The 24,743-nt window shown below is 44.1% G+C and overlaps 1 protein-coding gene across 11 annotated transcripts in view; it reads left to right on the top strand.

Moving 5' to 3' along the window:
* Positions 1–24,743, top strand: part of PAX2 (paired box 2) — a 101,916-nt gene that overhangs the window by 14,438 nt on the left and 62,735 nt on the right. For 7 of the 11 annotated variants that reach the window (XM_038140493.1, XM_038140490.1, XM_038140492.1 and 4 more), the window contains 2 exons: positions 2,882–3,050; positions 4,362–4,559. In XM_038140493.1, coding sequence (XP_037996421.1) covers positions 2,882–3,050; positions 4,362–4,559 — 367 coding nt within the window. The remainder of the gene's footprint in view (positions 1–2,881; positions 3,051–4,361; positions 4,560–24,743) is intronic. The other 4 variants (XM_038140491.1, XM_038140487.1, XM_038140497.1 and 1 more) reach the window with 1 other exon arrangement.

Raw genomic sequence — 24,743 nt, 5'->3', positions numbered from 1 at the left:
TTTGCAGACGCAATGTCAGTAATTCCGGCTCCAGTACGATCCGAAACACGTCAGCAGACGAAAGAGGCATTTCACTGTCGCTGATTTTTTAAAAACTCCGGGGACATTCCTGACCAATTTTTGGCTTCCGATTAGGGTGAAAAACCCCAAAAGAACATAAAATCTAAACAAAACAAAAAGACCCCAACAACATTTGATTCGTTTCCTAAAGTGTATTTCTAGAGCTACAGACCTGTATATTATTGAGCAATTTAAACAGACGCGGGCACAGGCTCCTGACATACAGACAGCACACACGATCGGTGCGACAGCGGCACGACTGAGTCTGTGCCCAAACAGATGCCGGCACTTACATGCGGATAAATGCACGTAAATATCTGACCGATAGAAAGAATCTTAGAAAACCACGGGGCAGAACAAAACAAACTCGTGTGAAAAATATCCGGACTGCAATAATTTGAATTATTAATTTTTAATCTTTTTGCATCTGTTGCCCTTTAATACTTTGTAATGCGAGTTATAATGGGTGCTTTGAATTATTTATCATGGAGTTGCCGAAGAAATTGCTATCTTGTAACTTTAGAGGCAACATGTGCAGAAGGGGTTCTGAACAAATGGAGGAAGAACACAACAATATATACCCGCGGGTTTTAGTGGAAGAAGATAAATATCCCCCGTCCCCTTTGAAACCCTAAATATGTTTTTAAAAAGACTAACAAAAGAATGCAAAACATAACCCCTGTTCAGCGGGGAACGACGGGAAAGCCAGCCGGCGCCCCGGCCGGCCGATGGGGCTGGGAGGGGATGTGTGAAGGTGTTACTGAAGGGGTGGGGGAGATGGGAAAAACTCTATTTGTACGAAAGGACTTGGATCGATCGCAGGGCAATGAGAGTTTCCACTAAGTTCAGAGCCAATAAGTCAGTGTCAGAAGCAGGAGAGAAAAAAACCTCAACGAAAATACAAACAGATCATTTTTCAGCAAACTGCAAAACGAACTAAGGTCTCCTGGCGAGGAAAATACAGGAGGTTAGGGTTGTGTGAAAGGAAAGCTTTAATACAGAGCGCACTCCACAGCTATATCAGCTGGATATTCCGGAGACAGAGACGCTCAGGTAGCAGCGCCCGCGAAGCTGTACCGCCTGCGAGCGGGCATCTCCCCATGCCCTGGCAACGGCGAACTGCTCTCGGCTCGAACGTAGACGTTTGATTCACAACCAACTGTCTTACTGCGCCCCAAAAGGAGATATTTCCCTTTATCCCCGTCACTCTGTTTCTCGTGTCCACTCTTAGCAGGTGCATACTTTTTTTTTTTCCCCCAAGTTATTTCTAGAAATGGAGAAAGACAGATAGGGGAGAAAAAAGCGATCCTAGAAGTCCTATCTGAGAGAGAGCAGGTTTTTGCCTGGAAAGAGGGGAACAGAAGAAAATGGAGAATTTAAATTCTCCCTGACTTAGATTTGTGTGGTGGGGAAAAAAAAAAAAAAAACCCAAAAAAAACCAAAACAAAACACAACCAAAAAAAACCCCAAAAAACAAAAACAAAAAACCACAACACCCCAACCAAACAAAAAAAAAAAACCCCACCAAAAACCACAAACACACACACACACACAAAAAAAACAAACCAAAAAACCAAATCCGGAACAGTACGAGTCTGTTATTTTTTTTTTCTGGAAATTTTTTCCTGTAAAGATCGAAAGCTAATGAAAGAGAGGGTCTGCCTGTAAAGGAGCACCAGATGCGGCACTCAAAATATTTTCTTTCTCTCTCCCTCCATTTTTTCCCTTTTCTCTTTTTCTCTGTGAGTCCTTTCAACTCGCATCCCAAAATAACGGGATAGGACTGCTTGCATGGGGGACATGCCGCGGGGTGAGGGAGGGCGGAGTTCGCGAGGAACTGTAATTGACAACGTGATAGAAAATCCTGGAAAGAAAATGAGAGAAAAAGCCCAGGACTAAAGAGAAGGGGGACTGCGGCAGAGTCCGCCCGGAGCCTCTAAGAGGTCGAGTTCTGGAGTTTGGGAGTGCATCGCTGCCCTGCTCTGGGGAGAGGAACGGGCGCGGGCGCTGTTTCCATGTTCGGCCCATCACAATGGCCGTGAGAATCCACCGCTCCGGCATCCCGATCGGGACCGCAGAAGGAGAGCGGCTCGGGGAGGGAGGGCGGCGTACGGGAAGGTGGAGAACAATCTTCCTCCGTCTCGGGAAAATTCATTCTGCCTTCCCTTTCCATCTTTCCATCATTCCTCCTCCTCTTCTTTCTTTCTTTCTTTCTTTCTTTCTTTCTTTCTTTCTTTCTTTCTTTCTTTCTTTCTTTCTTTCTTTCTTTCTTTCTTTCTTTCTTTCTTTCTTTCTTTCTTTCTTTCTTTCTTTCTTTCTTTCTTTCTTTCTTTCTTTTCCTTCTTCCTTCCTTCCTTCCTTCCTTCCTTCCTTCCTTCCTTCCTTCCTTCCTTCCTTCCTTCCTTCCTTCCTTCCTTCCTTCCTTCCTTCCTTCCTTCCTTCCTTCCTTCCTTCCTTCCTTCCTTCCTTCCTTCCTTCCTTCCTTCCTTCCTTCCTTCCTTCCTTCCTTCCTTCCTTCCTTCCTTTCCTTCCTTCCTTCCTTTCCTTTCTTTCCTTTCTTTCCTTTCTTTCTCTTGTTATCTCTTTCTCTCATTTTCTCATTCTCCCTGTTCTTAGCTCCTTTCTCTCCTCCCTGTTTATCTTCTCTCGCTTCCCCACGTCCTGTTCCCCACTCTCGACCCCCCGCCATCACCTCCATCCATCTGTAATGACTGAATTTGCAGTGCGAGAATTTGCAGTGCGAGTGGTAAAGAATCCACGACTAACGGTGTGTTTCTGGTGTGCGTGGGTTGTTGTGTTTTTTTTATTTCTCTTTCCCCAGCAGGGCACGGGGGTGTGAACCAGCTCGGGGGGGTGTTTGTGAACGGCAGGCCCCTACCTGACGTGGTGAGACAAAGGATAGTAGAGCTGGCTCACCAGGGGGTGCGACCCTGTGACATTTCCAGGCAGCTGCGGGTCAGCCACGGTTGTGTCAGCAAGATCTTGGGCAGGTAAGGAAAGAGGCAGCTCCTTCCCCTCCCCTGAGACTGAAACGTACATCCCTTCCCCGCTCCAGTATGACCTTCCGCCCTTCCCGCGGCACCGGGCTCTCCCCGCCGCGACCCCGAGCGGCCCCGGCACCTTCGCACAGTGGGAGCCCGCGGCTGAGCAGGGCCCCCTCCTCCAGCTGGCAAGGACGTGTCTCTCCCCCGCCTCCCCCCTTCCCTCACCGGCGGTGTTTGAAAACTCCTGGGAAGACGAAATAATTCGAGAAGAGTGGGTGGGAGGGCGGGAAAGAGAAGGAACGGGAGAAAGAAAACGAAAGAACGACCAAAAACCCCCAATCCATCACGAACAAAAAAAAGTCATAACTCACAACAAGCCGTAAGCAGCCTTACCAAATACACGGGTAAATAAACAAACAACGGGGCAAATAAATAAATAAATAAATAAATGCCCGCGGTAACCGATCATTGCCAAATGAGGTGTGCAATATCCCTAGGGGATAGTCGGGAAGACCCAGGGCCGCGGCCCGGCCGCTCGGATGCGGAGCGGTGTGAGCAGGCGGCAGTGCCCCAGCCGCCGGTGCGCTACGCGCGCTGCCGTGCCCGGCGGAGGCCGGGACAGAAATGCTGCCGGCAGCAGAGCTAATGGACAGCGGGGAGTGGGCTGGCGCTGCTCTGTACGAGCACCCCCTTTGGAGGGACCCCGGGGCCGGGATAAACCGTTCTCCTGCATCCGCAGCTCGGCCAGCGCCCCGATTCGGGAGCGGCCGGCTGGGAGATCCAGGCGGGGGAGTGCGAGCCCGCCACTGCCCGTTCCCCACGCCCCTTTCCCGGCCGCCCGGCCCGATCCCGCGTTCGGCGGGCTTCACCTCCGGACGGCTGCATCGGGGAGAGGGTTTCTGCTTCATTTCCCGACCCCAGGGCCTTAAAGAAGTGTGTGCATGTAAAGCGGGGGAAGGGGGAGGCAGCGTCCCTCGCTTCTAGCGCAGACACACGCACACACACACACACACACACCAAAGGAAAAAAAAAAAAAAAAAAAGGAAAAAAGGGAAAAACCAAACCAAAAAAAAAAAAAAAAAAAAAAAAAAAGAGCGAGCCCCTAGAGAGACGAAGGGATTGCCTTAGCCCCAGGTCATGCCGCCCGGCGCCTCGCGGAGCGGCGATATGCAGCGCCCGAGCGGCCACGGCCCGAGGCCGCGCACCCGCGGGCCGAAGCCGAGGTGGGGCACGGGGCAGGGGTCCGCGGGGTGCTCTGAGGGCCAGTGGGGCTCCGGGTGCTCGAGGACGGCAGGCCACTGACCATCTTTTGTGCAGGTATTACGAGACGGGAAGCATCAAGCCCGGCGTGATCGGAGGCTCCAAACCCAAAGTGGCCACCCCCAAAGTAGTGGATAAAATCGCCGAGTACAAGAGACAAAATCCGACAATGTTCGCCTGGGAGATCCGGGACAGGTTATTGGCCGAGGGCATCTGCGACAACGACACGGTCCCCAGCGTCTCCTCCATAAACAGGTAAGAGCAACCCCGCAGCTCGCGGCCCAGTCGTGTCTTTACGGCCCCATAAAACCCCTTCCAACAGCGAGGACGGCCTAATCCTTCCTCGGTCAGGGTACATCCAGCCTTCTCCGGTCCCCTGTCCGCAGCGGGACCCGTGGGCATAGCCCGCCAGTCCCCGGCCCGGTCCAGCGGGCGCTCCCTGGCTTCGCCGTGACCCCCGGGCAGCGGGACGGAGAACGGCTGCCCGTTCCCGCAGCAGCCGCCCCGAGCAGCGGGTGCGCGGATCCGTCCGGGGCTCGCTGCGGCAGGGCCGCAGCTTGTGCCCGCCGCCCGGCCCGGGGGCAGCGCTGCTGCCAGAGCAGCTGAGCTCCCGCCGAGCCGCCCGGCACTGCCGCAAGGCTTGGGTACTCTTCAGGCTGGAGGGTGACGGGCTGCGGAGCCCGGGGTTTCCCGTGTCCCCCGAACACCCCTACCGGGGTGTAGATGACCTCCAGCCTTGCCAGGGTATTAGAACTCTGAGCCGAAAAGCTGCCGTCATCTTCTGCCAAGCCGGGCTCACAGCCGCGAGCCGCTGAGCGCGGGAGGAAGGATTCCCTTGCACCCATTCCCCCGGCTCACTCCCCAGCGATAGCCGGAGGGAACGGCTGAATTTGCCGGGCGGTTCTTTAACCGGCTGGGGAGCGCTGCTCTCGGCGGTCCCTGTGGCCCCGACCCCCTCGGTCTGATCCCTGATCTCGCAGAAGGCTGGGCAGCAGCAGAATCTATTTCGCACTAGGAACCATTTGCCCCCCTCCGCCTTCCCCATTTCCTCCCCCAGCTGCTAGGGTGCAGATTTTGTTGATTTTGTTGTTGGAGGAACCCAGATTTGATCTCAGGTTTGAGGTGAAAAAAATAGCTATATGACAGGCAAAAACCCAGGATCGATGCAGGAGAAAAGGGAATAGATGTAATCAAGTCCTGACAGACGTCAAAGCGCTCAGACTGCTCACACGCCTGCACGTTCAAACACAACGTACATCAGATCTTCACACTTTGGCAACACAACACTCTTGTGCACACAGTAAAAGTAATTACACCGTTTAAGTGTTATGTATGTACGGATACCCTGACTGTGCCCACAGAAATACAGCCTCTAGAAACAGAGTCGTGCAAAGACATTTGCAAAAGGTACATACATAGGCATGAAATACCTCACCAGCAGAGTAAAAATACATGAAATTTTGGAAGCAATTCCAAATGTATGGTCTCCCCAGCCAAATAAATATACCCAGGGTATGTGTAAATAAGCATGCAGGCTTTTGTAATGTCTACATAGATAAAATGCACAAATCGGTATACTGGCCTTTTTGATATATAACAAATTCAGCCAGATTAAAAAAACAAAAACCAAAACCTGGTGTATTTATAGCAAGGGAAGCAAAAATAAATAGCAAGGAAAACACAGTGGTATTTTTTTGTCTTGCACTTTTCATGGCAGATTTATCAAAATATGTCTAATAACTCAGACTGTGTATTTCTAAATCTGGCATCCTATATAAATGGGTTTTAATATTTTGCAAATGATATGGAATTATCCCAAATCATCTTGAAAACAGCAGGTAGAATTAGCTAGTGGAATGTACCTTGGCTAAGAAAGATTCCCTCAGACACACTGTCTCTGTAATATACTGCTAGGCTACCCTAGGAAATTATCCCTGTGTGTGCCATCTGTATTAAAATGGTTATTAAGTTATGAACAGGGTAACATAATACTGATCGGCTAATTATACACCCTCCTAAAAAACCTCCAGGTCTCTGTTACTCTCTCAGTCAGGTATTGAAATAATAACAGTTTGACATTCAGACACCTTACAAAGGCAGCTGTGGAAGGACAGACATCTGTCCCTGCAAGGAATTGAACTGGTGGTATGGAAGTCCAGAGGAATGGCCATAGGCTCTTTGGAGAAATAGCATGTACAGACCCAACAAAAATTTATACTTCAGATAGCTTAAAGGATCTCGGCATCCAAAAGTCTCTGAAGTCTCAGTCTTATGCTTGCTGGACCCAGTGCCTCACATCTGGGTTGTGTTGTCTCAGGCAGAAAGCTGAGCACCAGATTTGGCTCCCACCATGCTACCAGTCTGCGGCGGGGTTTTGGGAGTTTTTTTACCTCAGTTTCCCCACACTGGAAATGAAAACTAATTTTTCTCAGAAGGAGGTGGAAACAGATGCCTGTTAAATTGTGCTTATAAAATACTTTGAGGACAAGTGTTTTGTAGCTGCTAAGTATTATTAAACTAGAGAGGCTCAGCTGACCCACCATGGTAATGGTATTTGAGTGTGTAGCCCCCAAGGCTCAAGAGCATTTTAGCTTCATAAGATTTAGTCTTTTCCCGTTCCTTTTAAAAATTCAGACCGAACTTCCCACTGTTCACCTTTGTATGAAGCTCCCCAAAACTCACATCTGTGGGGAAGTGAGCCATAACACAGGTCACAAAATTTGCAAGTTTGTCCTAGACAAGAATAGGACAAGAAAAAATTGCGGTGAAATAGGAAATATTGAGTATATTAGGGCCCAATTCTAGTGCTGTGGAGAGTAGTGTGAGCTTCATCACTCCAGTGACTTTCATGACTCCAGCTCACAGAACTCACAAAACACAAAGAAGCTCACAATTTAAATATACATTTTTCTCTCCCTCACTATAAAAATTCACATACAGAATCTGGACAGTTTCTTTGTAACAGCAAATCCCTTACCTGCAGTAAATTGTCATCTATCTGATCACCAATCACAAATTGGAGTTAATCTAACACTTAGTCTCTGAGCACCTTCAAAGAGATGACAATTTTAAAACCTAGCCATCAATAAATATCTGTCTTCTTACTTCTGCAAAATGTGGAGTTTCCAATGCAAAATCTGGTTTTACCCAGTGTCTAGAACAGTTAGAACTCCATCCAGGAGCGTTTTAACATCTTAAGGCAATTAGCAAGGCATTTACGGAAAAAGAAGACACCTATATCCCTAGACAAACTGTGAATGCTGTGCTTCAAAAATGGAGATGTCCTTGTAGACAGAAAAAAATTACTTTTGGTTATTATAAGACTTTTTGAAAATGTATTAATTACTTTTTATTTTCTTTCTAAGAATTAGTCTAACATTTGTAAAGGTCTTTGGGTGAGACTACATAACAACAGCTTCAATTCAGTTTTAAAATTCTCACTTAAACACTTTTTTTTTTTTTTTTTTTTAAATTTTGTGTGCCTACATTGCAGTGGTCTGTCACTATTGCACTAAGAACGGCAGGACACTTTTGGGACAACCTGTTATTTAGTTCTGAGTTTTATCAGAAACTTTTTCATTCCAAACTCGCGTAGACAAAGGGTAGATACAAGTTCTAGTGAAAAAAACGTGACTTAACTACCCTGCCAAGATTCAGGAAAAAATACTAAAGTCTTCTGCTATGCAGTAGATTTCTTTTAATTAAAGGAAAAATCTAGAGAGTATATGAGTTAACAAGCAAAAGTGCACCAGAAGTGACAGAACCGAGATCAGTTATCTCTGAGCCAACAGCTCTCCTGTTCCCACTTCATACATTAAGCACTATGCAGTATATACCAGTTGTGTATGCCTAGGTATACACATAAACATACATACAAACGTGTATATGTACATGTATATATGTAAACTCACACGCGTATACACAGCGCACATAATTGAGAAGCAGGCAAATGACAGAAGATGTTGATTCTTCGGTACACAATTGATGCTTTAAATTGCTCGAGCATCTTGCTTCTTGAGCACTCTGCCAGCCCGAACTTTCCCAATCTATCATATAACTATAAGCCAGTTCTCTTTGGTCATTTCAGGTTAGACTGTTTCAAGTGAATTTAGACACTGCTAAATTTATATGCTCCTTGTGGCATTCTCTTAAAAATGAACTTGGAGGCTGATGTCAGTGAGAACTTTCCTTTGTTTAGCAGAACATGTAGTTCACCTAAGAACACAGGTTTCATGAGATGATAATCATCCCAGAGAAATCTGAATTAGACAGTGTATGTTACTAGGAACGGGGGGAGCACGGCACGGAATACTTTCACGGCACTCAAAGTTATGCAACTGTTGTTTAAGCACTATTTCCTGCTTCTCCTAAATTAATGAAATATCTTGGACTAATGAATGAGGTCCAGAAAGGCAAAGCAAAACAACCTCCCCCTGATTTTCACCTCTATCCCAGTTCTTGGATGGCCAGGTTCAGTACTGGGAACTCCCAGCTAGTTCTTAGCCAACACATGTCAAAGGTAAAGCATTTCAGAGTTCAGTCAGTCTTCTGGATACACTTTGGACCCTGAGTTCCTGAGAACAGACCTAACTAATACCCCGCAGCAGAGAACAGAGTTTAGTGGATATATAATCTCAGTCAAACTGCTGGATGCTTTTTCGATCTTCTCTTAGGTATTGGGTATCCATTAATTTCTAGTGTTAAGCATATGGTTAAGGGAGATGTTTCCATTTTCACGATATAGCAATTGGCTAATGATGCCTAGTTAAAGTCTCCAGTAATGATGTGCTTTTAAAAATGCATATGGAAAGACACATACATTGACTCACGTTATAAGGACCAGTGAAATATACTTGTACATTGAAATATTATTGAGCATACGGCCAATTTCAGTGGCTGCAGGCCGGCCTGTAGTTTAGAGCAAGGAATGGCATATTCAAAGATCAGATTTCACTTACCAGTTCTGATACTAATTTTCTGACTTGGGCAGGTCGCGCGGACTCTTTAGAAGGCTGTTTTGCCATCTGTAAAATGAAAATAACAGCTTTTAGTTACTTTTGTAAAACTCAGTATGATCTTTCACTAAAAATTTCCATTGAATTCAACACATAGCAATAAAAAGTTCAAAACTGGAGCTAGATTGTTTTACATCAGCTGAGGCTTTAGCTCATGCAGTTGAGGTAAACGTAACATTTCAAGACAAACAGTTGCTGGCAAGAAGCAGGCGCATTAGGGCAGGGGCTGTGTTGTATGCAGAAGAAATCAGTATTACGCAAACAGAGCTTTCTGAGCCACCCTCGCTAGCCAGCAGCCCTCGAGAATTCCCCAAAGGACATCCCACCAAAGTCACTGTGAATCTTCTTGTTTTTCCTTCCCCCTGAACAAATCTGGAATTCTTGGAAGATAGGTATTGAGTCTAGGGAGAAGCTGGAAGAGTACAGAGTATCTCTAATGGCAGCTTGTTCATAGTGATCAAAAGCAGTGACAACTGCATTGTCTTCAGTGAACTCGGGGTGACCTGCCTGAGTTTTAACCTGCAAGCATGAGTGCGGGTGTGCGTGTCACACAAACCTATCACCACTGCTGGTATTTAGTAGGCACAAGTCAGTTTTCTCAATAATGACACCAAATATTCAACTCGTCAGATAGACTGGGTTTGCCTCTGTCTGACATTGTTTTGGTGCAAGGCAGGGGTGAAGAAAACTTGTCTGACGGTACTCAATGGAGCTTACCAGGACTTGTAAAGTGGCATTTCTTAGCGCGCACGGAAGAAACTCGGGATTCTAGCAGGAATCCTCTCTCCCAGTTGATGTTGAGTCTAAGGTTCCTAGGCAGTTTCCTGCATCAGGGCATGCTCTCAAGGTAGAAGACTTCTCCTGCCAGTTGTTTTCAGCTGAGCAAAGAATGTAATCGGGTCACACAGGGCTTCATTACAGGGAATATACTCCTTTAAATTCAGACTCTTTTCCATCAGACACAAACCTGGTATTATCTTCTTTTTATCATTGCAAATAAAGGACAGGCTCATAAAGCAGAGGTTACAGACAATGTTACTGCAGCTGAAAGAGTAAATGAATGCTCACAGCATTTCTCTTTGTCTTATTCATCGTATCTGGCCATTGGAAGGTTGTATGGGGGGAAGTACAATAAGCTAGCTGCATTTTTTCTAATTTTCATATTGCAGAGATATTAGCTCAACAGAGCCAGTCAGCAAGTAGAATTGGTTGTGCCTGGGAAGTTTTGAACTCCCTGTTCTGTGAACCTTGAAGTTCAGAACCGTATCGGCCCCTTTATCACTGAAAAATCCCAGCCCTTCCTTTTTCTATAGATGTACAAAAAGCTTGATTTTTGCTGGAAGTTAAATATTTTCAAGCTTTTGCAACTACTGAATTATTGCTGCATTCTGCCATAGAGGTAGCTGCAGTTCTGTGCTGGGTGAGTGAGTATTATGGAGCTAAACCTCACTTACCAGAATCAGTATTATGTGGAAAAAACTCATTTGACTTTGGGAGAAAAGAGAAGAAAATATAAGTGGCTTGGCCAAGAAATGATGAAGGGGTGAGAACAATATAGTGATCTGAAGGGCACAGTCCTTCCAACAGGAAAGGAATTATTCACATTTAAACAAAGAACTATAAGCAGGAATGAAGGGAGGCAAATAAGAAAGGAAATATTTAAATGGTAGCAGAAGGTATTCTCTGATAGGGAGGTCCATTAAAATGTGGAATTGCATCCCATAGGAATTCCTGATTTCTTGGAGTATATATAAGTAGGTGGCATAAATAACAAGCAAATATACAATAAGAAATAATCTTGTGTTGGCTAAAGAGACAGATAATGGTCTAGCAGGCCAGCTGGACCTTTTATGATATGATGACATGGTGCATACAAAACAAAGTCGTGTTTTCAGACATATATCAAATATCAGAAAACTCCCATCTCTAACCCCAAAGCCTATTCAAACAAAAGATTTTCATTTTACTTGAATGACTATATATGACTTCAAAACAGTTGAACGAGGCTGATCTTCACTTGGATTCCATTGTCCTTAATTAAGGCAAGGTGAAATTCAAATGGAATTTAAGCTCTCCATTTAAAATCAGCAAAATATTTAGACGTCACACTTTTGCTGTTGGTCTCTATAAATGGAAGGCTAGAGACTTCTAAAAGCATTTGCCATTGGTTTGATGTCCACATAGCTCACTGGGGGTTTAGGAAATCCCATCTGTGTGTAGATGGCTCTAACAATGATTACTACTCATGAAAGCATCAGAAAGGTTTGAGTTCTTCTCCCAAATGATTATTTTTTAAACTGAGACTAACAGGAATGAGGATTTTTTCCCACTGTAATTCAAATTAACCTATTGGAGCCTATAGCTGCATTGCCATATTTATCAGTCCCAGCTGTTCAAAAATGCCAAGGTAGAGCCTAAACTGTGTAATTGGCATAAGAATCATGAGCACTTGTAATACAATGTAGGTTTGTTTTCACTTGTTTTCCCTTTTCCACTCTAAATTTTAAAGGGGATTTGGATATCTGACTCCTATTAAACATCTTTTAAAACATCTTAACAATGCAGTCCTTTGAGTCTTGTGAGAGCTGACAGGTCCCTTTTCAAGCCCCCACAAGCACTGGCAACATACTTTATTAAATGAGAACTGAAATTCTCATGATACCACTTGAGTAGAGGAGCTGGAAAACCCAAAAAGCCATGGTTAGGCTTGTGATGAAATACTAGACACTATGATATTCAGCACTAGCCTCCAATTTTTTCTATTGCCAGTAACTGAGGGCTGATTTTGCAGCACTTACATGGCTATCTACCCAGCTGAAAATCACAAATCTAACCACTTGGTTTCCAAATTCCTCAGGGTGCACTTACAAATATTCATTTCCAATCAATTTACACCTGCTAATATTTCTCAATGCTTACATGTGATCACAGAGTCAGAAGAAATGCCAGTGCTTACTATTTCTATTGCAATAGCATAAAGAGGCTCTGTGCATAGATCACAAACCATTGTCCAAAACAGGCACAGCGTAAATAGGAATTTCTTTCAAGAGGCACTTTTAGAAAATCAGCATATACGCGTCTTGGTTTACACCAGCCCCTTAGCTTCTACTAGGCTCATAATTCAGACAGTCCTCAAGGTTTCAGGGGTCCTGAAACAAACATCTTTGTCTGTCATAGGAAATGAGATATGTGGGAAGGGCTCACTCGTCAAGTCCAAGTCTAGGTAAAAAGCAGAGCAAAACTGAAGAGTCCTTTCCTATGGGCTCATATTTGACAAGACGGAGGCTGCACACCAGCCAGGCTGAAAGAGCCTCCCCCCTCTTCCATGATAAGTAGGCATATAAATAAATAAATAAATGGCATCCTAACTGCACTGAGAACTCAATAAAACAATCACATCAAATATGAGGAGGTATAAATCTCATGTCTGCACAGGTAACCCACTCAATTGCTTTTATTATGGCTCAGCCTGACTCCATTTATTACCATCCGTGGCCTGGGTGAAGGATGTTTGCATGGAGGGTGGTCTCCTGGTGAAATCCTATCCCTGGAGCAGTGACAATCAGCCCATACAGAGGTGGATTTTGGTGGGGAGACCAAAGGCAGATCCATCTGTCTGCATGAAAACTAATCAATAACCCTGTAACTAGACCCCTTGTCACTGGGAAATGGACAACACAATAGTTCAATCCTGGAGCCATAGGAGAGGAATAGCTGTGGTTGGAGTATGAAGAATGACAGGATACATGCATGAAATGTTTGAGACATATGGAGAGGATATGTCTGTCCATACAGACATTGAGGAGGAGTGATGATATAGAAGGAGTGTACAGAGTACATCAGTATATGGTAGGCAGATCTGAAAAGTTGATGTGTTCAGAGATGGGTACGGGGAACAAAAAAGCTGAACTGCATTTTTTGCACAGGAGATTTATACAGGGACTCTAAGTGCAAAGCAGATAGGTACCTTTGGGAAAACGTGCCTGTTGGTTGGATACTACATACTGGTGTATGGTGGAGATCACGTGTCTGTGAGCAGGCATGTAGATGGTGACACAAAATGCTGGTACGCAGAAGGAAGCACATCCAGGAGTTCAGTGCAGTCAGGGAAGGATATTCCTTTGTCCTTTGTCTGGCTTGGGATTTATGTGTGTACTAGTTTTGACAGAGAGGAGGAAGAGTGATGTGCCAAAAGCCTGAGCTAACAGACTGTGAGTACACAGATACACTTCCCAGAAAATGCTATACATCAAACATTTACCCAAACCTCACTGTTAATTCAGAAAGGGGGATTCTGGTGGCTGGTCTCTGCCTCTATTGAAAACAGAAAGAGGACATTTCTTGCTTTTGTCATCCCTTAGCTCTGCAGTTCCAGTAGCACTTCTAAAACCTGCACAGCATACTGTTCCCCAGATTTCTAGCAATTCTCTAACACATGCACATATACATAGGTAGGATGGAGTTTGCCTCTAATAATTGTTCACTCCTGGGGGAAAATTTACTATTCCTATGTTTAGCTCCCTTTTCAACAGATCCTCCTCCTTCTAAGGTAAGAATTCTTCCCTCTCTTATGGGTCCAAGGCATAAGGGTTAAATAGCCATCTCTGCTTGGAAGACAGATTGCTTCAAGATTAGTGATCAGCTCTGCTCAAAATGCCCATCACTGTATTTCATTTGAGAATGGTGATACCCCATGTTTTGCAAGCAGACTGATGTCTGCTTGCTAATTTACACTAGGAAGAGCAGAGACTGCAACCAGTCACAAAAGAAACCCCCACATATGTGTCAGACAGGATGCCCTGTACCACCTCTAGTTCCAGGGTAGTTTGCATAGTTCTGGCAACAAAAAGAGCACTCATTTCATTGGTCAGGAAGGAATAATATTACAGCCCTTTGATTCCCAAAATCAATCCTCATTTGTTTCAAGCTGGGCCAAAATACAACAGCAACATCATTACCCCACTACCCACTTTCAAGGTCTCACTTTAAAATTGCACTAGATTCTTTGAGCACTAATATTTGGGCTCTTCTTAAGGGGATTACTGCCTTTCAATATACACGTTTCTATAAAAATTCTTTTAAGAACAAGTTTTGGTCATCTGCCTCTACAAAAAGAAAGACCACAGCATGATGTAGCTAGGTAATAGTGCCTGCTATAAAGATTTGCCTAAATTTAGGCCACTTCTTGGTTGTTTAGCTGCAGACTTTTGAACTTGAAAAATTAAACACATACATAAATTACACATACACAAAAATATATATTCATTTATAAAATCAGTGTGAATGGAGGGGATGTATAAGAGAAGAGAAAAGGGAGGAATAACATTTCTGAAGAAAAGGATATCATGTTTGCAAAACCGACTGCATGGAGAAGTGTATTTCAGGGACACACTACATACAAACGTGCCAAGGCAGTGCAAGCAGAGGCAGAGTAGAAAATGTGCAATGTCCCAGATTCCCTTACTCTATGGAACAAAAGGCAAATTTAGAGTTTAAAAGAGACAATATATGTAGTACTGTTTCTGACAGATGAGCGACAACATGAAGTTTCCAGAATAGGAAGAGAGCACAGCTGGGTGGGGTTGGATAAGGAAAGAACAAGAGATAAGGATGGAGTGAAAGACTAAAGCAGATTTGAATTGCATGCTGTCAAAATCAGACCTGCTGTGGCTTTCCAGAAGGCAGCTTGGGCCACTGTGCCAAATAAGATGCCGAGTCATTCAGTATTAACATCCAACTCCCTTATGTGGCTTTAAAAATTTCAGGCTGCATGTGTGCCCGACTTTAGGGTCTGTGAGTATGAAGGCAGACAGGATGGGGACAGAGTAAGTGGGTCCGGCTGCATGAAGATTCTTGTGAGGGGTGCAAGCTGGAGAGCAGGGAGGAACTGCAAGGATGAGTTTGTATGGTTGCGCATGAGAAAGCACGAACAAATTCGAAAAAAGATGAGTGCCATGATTCCAACCCCCCTTTGCAGTTTACATGAGTTTTTGTGATCTGCAAATATTTAAACAAAAATACACGTTTATGGTATACCTATTGCTCTTCATGCTCCACAGAAAAAAATGGGAGAGCTGCTGGCAGAGGGTGACATGAAATGGAAGGGAGTGTGGTCCATTTCAGGAGGATGTGTATACAAGGAAATGCCCCTGGCACAGTGAAAGACAAGGGATAAAATGATCCTGGGGAACACAGTCTTTTGAAGCATGCATGCATGAGGAGGATGCCAGCCCTGTAAATGAAGCCTTAGCACTGCTCAGAGCACCACCTTCCAAAAGGAAAGCACTTTCTGCACCTCTTGAATATGCTCCAGGATCACTCTGTGCACAGTGAAGTAATTTGAGCATGGAAACCTGGGTGCCTTTGTGCAGATAAACCTTTGAGTCTCTATTGTTCCACTAGACAATCTTCTCTGTAATGGATATTTGGGCGAGACATGCCCTATACCCCACGACATGTGTACAAGGAGGAGCATTGGGCATATCACTAGGGCAACATGTCCAGCTGGGAGTATAGACTTTTAGCAAGTAGGTATTAATGGTCTGTGTAAGAACTAAGAATAGTCTTATCCATGGAAACAACATCGCAACTCTGCAGTTACATGCAGGGAGTCGCAGCGGCGAGCAAAGGCACAGCAATACGCGGGACTCGGCACCACTGTGCCACTGCTTCCCGAGGGCCAGAGAGTCTTGTAAATGCACTGATGAGCTATGGCTCTAAGCAGATGCAGGGGGAGTCCTAACAGTGCTCATATCTTCACCAGCAGTTCTTTTGGACATATGTGGGGGTAAGGTGCTTTGGGAGCTGTACCACCAACGTGCTGAGGAAACACAGCTGGTGAGATGGGCAGCGTCAGTAACACAAACACGTGTGCGAGCATGTGTATGACAAAGTGGCATCTGCTGAGATGCGTGAACACAAAAGGTATATGACAGGGCAAATATGTATATAAAAGAAAATGTCATGCACAAATGTAGGGACACGTGCCTGTTGTGGGTACCAAGTGCGACCAAGGGAATCAGGGGCATATGTGGAATGATACATTTGTCAGGGAGTGGATGTGTGGTAGCTCACCAGATACATGATGCAAGAAGAGGATACCTGGGGATAGTGGGGGCAGAGGAGATTACACAAAAGGAGATATTTCTAATTATAGCTATAGTTTAATACTACACTGGACTCTGCCCTTCTCTCCTCTCCCCTCCCCTTGCACTCTTTTCCTTATTACCCAGGTTATCTTGTTTGGGTTAAGAGGCCAATTTCAACAGACTATAATTGAAGAGTGAAGAGAATCTGATAAGATAAGGAAGGGACATCATTCCTCAAGGGATCAATAGAGGTTTCATGTTCCTCCTTCCCCTGCTGTGTCCCTAACACGCTAACACTCTGTGTCCATGGGCCTGGTTTATTTACTCTGCTTGTCTGCAAGACTGGAAAGGAAGTGTGGGAGTAGAGTGGGGCTGTAGCCTGTCTGCCACACAGCCAGAGCAGGCAAGGGGGCATAAGGAAGGGACCACAGTCTCCTCTGGGACTCATGAGGAGGCAGGGAGGTGACAACTCTGATACCCTTCTGGCTCTGGCAAGGACACAGATTAACAAGGGAGGTGTTCACCTTTGGCCTTTTATCTCATCATTGCTCTGCAACAAAAGGATATTGATAATTTTTCTTTATTTAGACTTGCTTTCCCTAGCATCCATGTGCAGACAAGCTCAAGCTTTTTATAAGCACTCACAGGGCAACCTCTCAGGGCCCCTCAGGGTGACTGAGGCCTAATTATCCCTTCCACAAGGAAGGCTGGTAGCTGCTCCTGAGTAGGTTTATGTTAGTATCTGAAGTTCAGGCTTGACGGACCCAGTATCTCACAAGCTGTTCTTAGTAGTTTTTTGGACCAAGCCAGCATGTTTGGGATTGCCTTAAGAAACATGAAGCTGTCTCAGCAATGAATACAGGTCCTCGTGGCAGGGCTGCCACGGGGCTCCCACACCGCAAAGACAGAGTTTGTTCCACTCCTGACTCATGCTCTTTGGCAGGAAGATGTGTATCTCACAGAAGCAATGTGAGATTGCTTATGTGAGATCCGCAGGAACTCGTGCCCATGTGAGATGCATATGAATGTGCAGGCCGCTGGGGCACTGTAAAGAAGTCCCTCCAGGAGGCCCAGCCTCTCACATCAGGCAAGCTCTGTGGATGTTCTCCCATCCCTGCAGCTGGCATATGAATGCTCAGGCACAGGAAGATGAGCTGAGGGGTCAGCACAGTACAGGATACAATCCAGATCCCATACAACAGGGCTGGGCAAGTTGCTGGAGAGACTGAGACACTGAGGGGTCTAGGGCTGAGATATCTTCTTCCAGCTGATTTCTCTTTTATTTTTAACACCCAGAGAAACAGACGCTGAGAGCAAGTCAGTCATGCAGTGAGCATGTGGCAGAGTTGGGAATACAACCCAGATCCCCTGACTCCCAACCTCAGGCTTTAACCACTAGACCATGCTTCCCTCTAAGCCACCTTGAACTTTCCTCAGTGAGGATGGGGGCTACTAAGCCTCTGTGGGCTGCAGTTTACCAAGCTGTCAGGAGTGTGCTCACTGGACCGCCTCACCAGAGACAGCCTTCCTCACGCATGCTAAAAAAGTTGAAAAGAAATTCATTTCATGGCCGGTGGTTGCTTAAAAAAGGCGATTCCAGCATATGTATGTGATAAATGTTAACTGTGCATTAATCGCATTAAAGAGGACCCTATAAACTTTTCATTTCTAATTAAATTCTGGCCGGTGATTCTGGCGAAGCCAGCTCACTCCGGGCCTTTGTTTATGTGGAAAATTAAAATGCAAATACAATGGAATTTATTTCCATTACTAGAGTGATATGCTGGGCTCCTCTGTTTAACAGCCTCCAATTATTTTTCAAACAGGTCTCTCTCCCTCTTTCCCTCCCTCTCTCCCTTCCTCACTCCCTCATTTTTTTCCCTTCTCCCTGTTACCCTGATGCTGCTACCCCAGTGTGAGGGGTGGGATCTGGTAAAGCAGTGCTGGGGCTAAGGACCATGTAATCTGTTCAAGGTCAAATTCAGGCCAGAATACGAAAGAGAAAGTGGGGAAAAGAGCGTGAGAGCACAAACAAGAAAGCAAGGGAAGTAACAAGGCTTGAGCTAATGCAAGGATGAGTAAGGAGTTGCCTTTTAGCAACCTCACTGAAAAATATAAGCTAAATTCACTGGCTTGCTAAATCCCAGCCATATAGATGGCCTGACTGAGAGAGGTCATAGATCTTTCTCTGATGAGATATTTTGATGAGAGGGTACATGTGAAAACTCTCTCTGGAAGTTTTCTGGATCTTTCATGGCCTTCTTCATAGACTTTGTCTGGATGGGACTGCTGCTGGGCTAAATCCTGATGGCTGAGGAAGGACAGAACAGGCCCAGTGCCAGACACATTGCCTGTGTAGAGCAAATAAATTCATGCAGCAATGACACATAATCATCAGCTGAAAAATAACTGAACTCTCTTGCTCATTTCCAAGGGACCAAATGTGGCCACACTGTCTTAAAGCATTACTGCACAATACCTGCAAAGTCAGAAGCCATTGCACAAACCCAGAGATTCATTGTACGTTTAAAATTTCTTAACACATATATTTACTGCTAAATGCTGCTGACACAGAATCCCATTCTTTCTTACATATATGAGAGACCCAGGTCAATTCATACCTGGGAACATTGCTAGTCAGTCACACACAGATCAGAAGCGTCTGTTAACTGACACAGATGCCCTTCTGTGCATTAATGTAGAAAGTCATACAAGAAGACCCTTGCAAAGGCAAGCATGCACTTCACTGAAGACATGTAGTAATTTATAGATCCTTTCACAGACTCAGTCAAATCTATTTGAAACTGCACAGAATTGCCTTGCATGTAATTGTGAAGAACCTCATCTAAAAACGTAACTGAAAGGTCTTAGCAAAATCCCTGAGTACACCAGAAAACATACACACCTTGAAGCATGCAGCTGAGAACCAGCCAGACATGCCACCCCACGTGTCACACACACGAGAGACATACCTTTGGCATGCTCTGTGGGCAGGGAGAGCTCGTGAGCCAAAGGGATATTCTTTTAGTGCATGTGAGCATCTTAAGGAATCACCTAGTGTAAATGATCCTGCCCCAACTGAGACAGGGAAACAGGAGAAGGACACATTCACTTACAACACTGAAAAGAGGCCATTACCCAGTCAAACAACCCAATCCCTGACATCATTATTCAATACACAGGAGCCCTGAAATGCACACTAACTCAATCACACGATTACAAAATAATACTGATGGAATCAATGAGACAGACATGCAGACATACAAAGCACACCCAGCCTGGTGTTAATACACAATAACAGCCGCCCAACAAGCGAATACAAAACAGCCATTCAGGACCACAGGGCAAAACACCAAAACATGGGGCCACATTCTCAAGGGAGACTTGAAAACTCTGGTAACAAAACCCACCCTTGCCAGAGAGGTCTTAGGGTATGGGCAAAATCTGGCAGTTGTCAGTCTAGTGAGCAGCAAATAGTAAAAGCCTTTTTGAGCAGCACAACTGAGCACATTCATGTCCTAGTGAGGCTATGGACTCCCAGGGCACTCAGAACCATTCAGGATTGTGCCCACAGCCTTGAAATAGACTGATCTAGTGAAGTGACACCTGCTCAATGACCAAAAGATCATGCAGGCACTCTTAACACAAGAAGGGGTGCATGACATTCAAGCCTCACCAAAACACAAGCCATTATAAGAAAGGAAATCCTACGGAATATTACAAACAAAACAAATTCACACTGTGGACAGATCAAAATGCTGTTCAGCACCTAAAACCATAGAACCATCTCACAGACGTGCCTCTGCAACACAGCCAACTCTTCTTCCCAAACCACAGCAGCACCCCCAAACCTAACACAGCACTAGTGTCTTTCCTCTTCAGAGAGGAAAAAAAGCAAAGTGACATATAGAACAGGCTCATAACACCACAAATAATCAACCTTCCTTGTGCCTTGCAGATTGTGCCAGACCATGCTAACCCAAGTGCTTAACACATAGCCCAAACAGCCAGCTTTTGCAAATCCTGCATGATCTTCTTGGGAGGGAGATGGGAGAACCAGACTGTAAGTCCTTTCCCTGGCACAGCAGGCAGCAGCTCGTAGCAGGCTGCGTGCACAAGAATGTGCAGTTACTGAAACAGCCAGCAAGGCTGGGGGAAGGCTACTGTCAGTTGTGTGTGCCTGCGTGTGTTGTGTGTACAGGAATTCCCCTTCCTCTACCCAGTGCAGCTGCTTGTAGCCATTAAAAAGCCCAGGTCCTCATGCTGGGTGTTCAGTGAGTATTGATTCGGTCTGCAAGCAATTTTAATATTTCTTCAGGGACTTTCCAGCAACAGCACAAGTCATTAATTCACCCTCCCAAATTGCTTATTCAATAGAAGGAACATGGCTCCTGAATAAAGTCCCAGAATTTATGTGACTCACATGAGTCAGGAGGTCAAACAACTGTTATGGAGCGAAGTTAAAAATCCAAATAAAATATTGACACTTTTTTGGGAGTGAGAGGAGGAGGAAGGGGGAAGGGAAAGAAAAGGTATTTAAAATAGGGTTTTGTTGCAATGCCCCCAGGATAAAGAATGGAAAGAGATTGAAGACAAGCTGGAGTTTGTAAAATCAATGGGATTTATTGCATATCCGCTTGGCATTTAATAACTCCTTCCTTTCCATCTTCCCCTGCTCTGTTTGTACGTGGGGGAGATAAAAACTACAAATAGCCAGCCACAAAGTACACAGATGGACACCCCAAACATGAACACACAAAGGCAGGTACATGCAGGGATGAATGGTACAGGGAGGCAGTGGCACAGCATCAGAAGGTCCTCTCAGGAATCAGTATCTTGATTGAACCAGACAGAGCCATTCACACAGGGAATTATATTATGCCCATATAGTAGCAGGGAGTGTGTGTCCACAGACTCAGTTTAAAAAAAGGCTGGAAGGGGAAACTGAGGCACAGAGCAAATTAAAAGACTGCTCACTCACAGAGCTCATCAACAGGGATCCAGGTCTCCTGGTGCCCAGTTTGTGTTTTTGCAGCTGAATGATGGCGCCTTTTACAAGAATGAAAGCGCTCACACTGACCAGGCCACTGAGACCAGGCCTCAAGAAGACCCCCATCTCACAGGAAGGACACACAAACCACACAAAGAAATGGATCTACAGACACCACGCAAGCCCATCCATATGCAGATAGATGCACACACAGATACAAATACATACATGCTTTTACTAAGCTCATTGACATTCAGAAAGCAGCACAGCCAGATCACACATCCAGAAGTGGGAGCACACCTGCAGACAGACAGACCTGCAATGGCCTGTGTGTACAAACCCATGAGCACACACATACACACACTGGTACAGCAGTACAGCCCCACAGAGCAGCACAGCCACTCTGAAAGTCGCTGCTTCTGCTAGCCTAGGTTTCACTTACAGGGGCATCCTCTTAGCTAGCTGCACATAAATGGGTGCCCACATACACCGAAGTGCATTCTGCACAAGCATATTAATATAGAGGACTGTCTCCATATTGCATTATACTGTGACTGTTTCAGTGAAACCATGCTAATTTTCTACCACTCAAAGATCTGAGACTGCTGTAGCCATCAAATAGCACTATTCATAAGCAATAACTCCATAAAAACCAGCACACATAATATTGCCTTACCATCTAATCAAACAGCACTGGATGATTTGGTACATTTAAGCGGCTTTCTTTGATTTCTTTAGGTTTCTTCTGGGTTTTTTTTTTTCTTTTTTTTTTTTTTTTCTTTTTTTGGTCTGGTTGACTTTTTAGCAAAGTCTTAGGGCACTTGCTTTCTGAGATGAGATTTTCCTAAAAGAAATTTTTTCAAGGGCTTTTTTGCATTGTGATAAAGATATTTGACAGAATTTCTTTCCTAAGGTATCTTTTGACCAAATACACAGTGTGTTTTAAAATTAAGGAAGGTAATGAAAATTTTGAAATTTCCATAATGATGCTCTAAAAATACTAATATTCCTTCATTAAAATATGCTTCTGTCTTACTTCTAAGGTTATTTTGTTCATGGTTGATTTTGCAACTGCCTTTTAAAAATGACATGATAGCATCTTTGGTCCACCTTATGCTACCTCCTGTCTTCTTAGACTACAATACATTCAAGAAAAAATGTAAAGGGAGCCAAGTTTTTAAAGTACCCTTGCCTATGTCCCTCTATATTCCTCTGCCTATGAATCCTGATTGCATCTGATCTTGTTGAAGTTAATTTAGATAAAAAAAATTAAATACATGCTGATTTACAGCTGGAGGCATTCTGATTCATTAGGTGAACAAGTACTTCGTTCAGATTAAGGAGACCATGTTTTGAAATAATGGAACTGCATAAAATCCCTAAAATTCTCTAGGATATCATGATTTGCAGAAATAGTGTATCATAACTTGCAATATTGTATTCCACTGCAAAATCCTAAACTGCAAAATTTGAATAATTCAATACTGATAGCTCAGGTCTTCAGATAGTGCTAAACAATTGCTGCATCTCTTCTGTGTTTACCCCAGCTAGTGCCTGGTTCAGCAAGTCAAGCTCTAGACAAATCAGTCTTAGAGATCACTAAAGCTCACTGGGAGAAAAGTTGCCTGCACGGGGATGTAGGGATAAGGAAACACTTGTGCTTGTGGGAGGATCATTTAAACTGCTCCTCTTGGGAGGTTGGTTGTCAATTCGGAGTTGTTGAAGGAGCCTCAGCTGAGATGGTTTCATTGAGAGGGAATAGAAAACAGGCTTGTTTACACAGGGGCAAACAGGAAAACTAATCTGAATTAACTTTGCAACTACATTGGTTAAAAGCATTAAAACATTGTTCAGGTGCTCATTCAAAATTTGAGTGTCCTAAATTGAATTAAGTTCACTTCATTTCCAAAGTGAATTAAGCTAAACTAAATTAAAGCTGCCTTAATTCTAAACAAGGGAGTCAGAGGTGCAATGCAGTTTAACTAGACCACTTTAATTTCACATATTCAGTTAATTCAAATTATTTTGCAGAGCCTCATGTAGATAAACCCTTAATCTGCTAACTCCTATGGACAGAGACTGTACTCATACAGGAGCCAGAAAAAGGCGACCCAGAGGCTCAGGGTACTCCACCAGCCACTGCAACTGGAACAGAAAAGGATGGATACAATAGGTTGGTGAAGGCTCATGGAAACCCACAGTTCTGTAGTTAATCAGATGGAAGCCAGATGTGTTTTTTTAAGAGTAGAGCAGTTCTCATTCACAAACTTACACAATTATGCAAATGTACTCACAGGTATGGGCCTTATAATACAGCAAGGTTCCACATAAATTATGGATCATTCAGATATGTTAGCTATTACATCACAGATATTAAAGCCTTGTTAAAGACCAGTGCTATGTGATTGTGACTTACGATTTGTAATAGGTGTGTGCTGCACAAAAACATCCATATAGACAGCTGATGATGGTTAGAAGCCACACATCTGAATATTTTCCCATAAAAGTCTGTTAAAACTTGAAATGGTTGAAAAATATTTATGAATTCTTCATGGGACCTGAATATTTAATATGTGACCCAAATGTCTAACTCCATGTAGCTAGAGTTATAAATGCAGACCTATAGGTAAAGACAAACAGGTATGCTGGCTGTGTGGGGAATTAAAACATACCAAGAAACAAATGCTAATGCATTTGCCAACACAATATGGACACACAAACATGCAGCTTGTATCTCTAAACACTTGACCTGGCAGTGACTTACATGAGCCAACCAGACTGGTTACAGATTTATCTTTTCACTATAAAAAACTGGCTTTGTCCTATAAATATGAAAACTAGACAATCTTCTACAGAGACAGGCACCAACTTGATGCTGGGAGTCCATGTAGCACCCACACCCTGAAGTGCTCAGTTGTGCTTAACTGCTTTGGGTGCCACAATGAAGCAAGGAATAAATGACACCAAGAACAACAAGGACTAGAACAGCAAGGGAAAGATTCTGGTTCTCTGTGAATATTTTTATGTGTTTTTGAAACAGAACTTAATTAAAATTCTACATTTCAGTGTAGTTGGAACCTACTTTTTAAATAAAATCTAAACATGTTATTTTTATTTTTAGCATAGTCACCAATTCACCTGAAAAATGTAATTTTAAAGGGAAACCACACAATTTTTCCTCTCTAATAATACTTACATTTTTCTGACAATTTTGTTGATTTCTTCACAAGCTGAGGTAAAAATAACATTAGATTCAATAGACATATTCTCAGCACTGGTTTTTTTTTTTTTATTTTGACAAAAATCTTCAAATGGTAAAGGGTTCACTGTGAAAATTTTCCCCAGT

Source organism: Motacilla alba, chromosome 6, assembly GCF_015832195.1.
Source record: "Motacilla alba alba isolate MOTALB_02 chromosome 6, Motacilla_alba_V1.0_pri, whole genome shotgun sequence".
NCBI lineage: Eukaryota > Metazoa > Chordata > Aves > Passeriformes > Motacillidae > Motacilla > Motacilla alba.
Note: the sequence above shows the minus strand (reverse complement) of the source record. Positions and strands in the feature narration are given on the sequence as shown.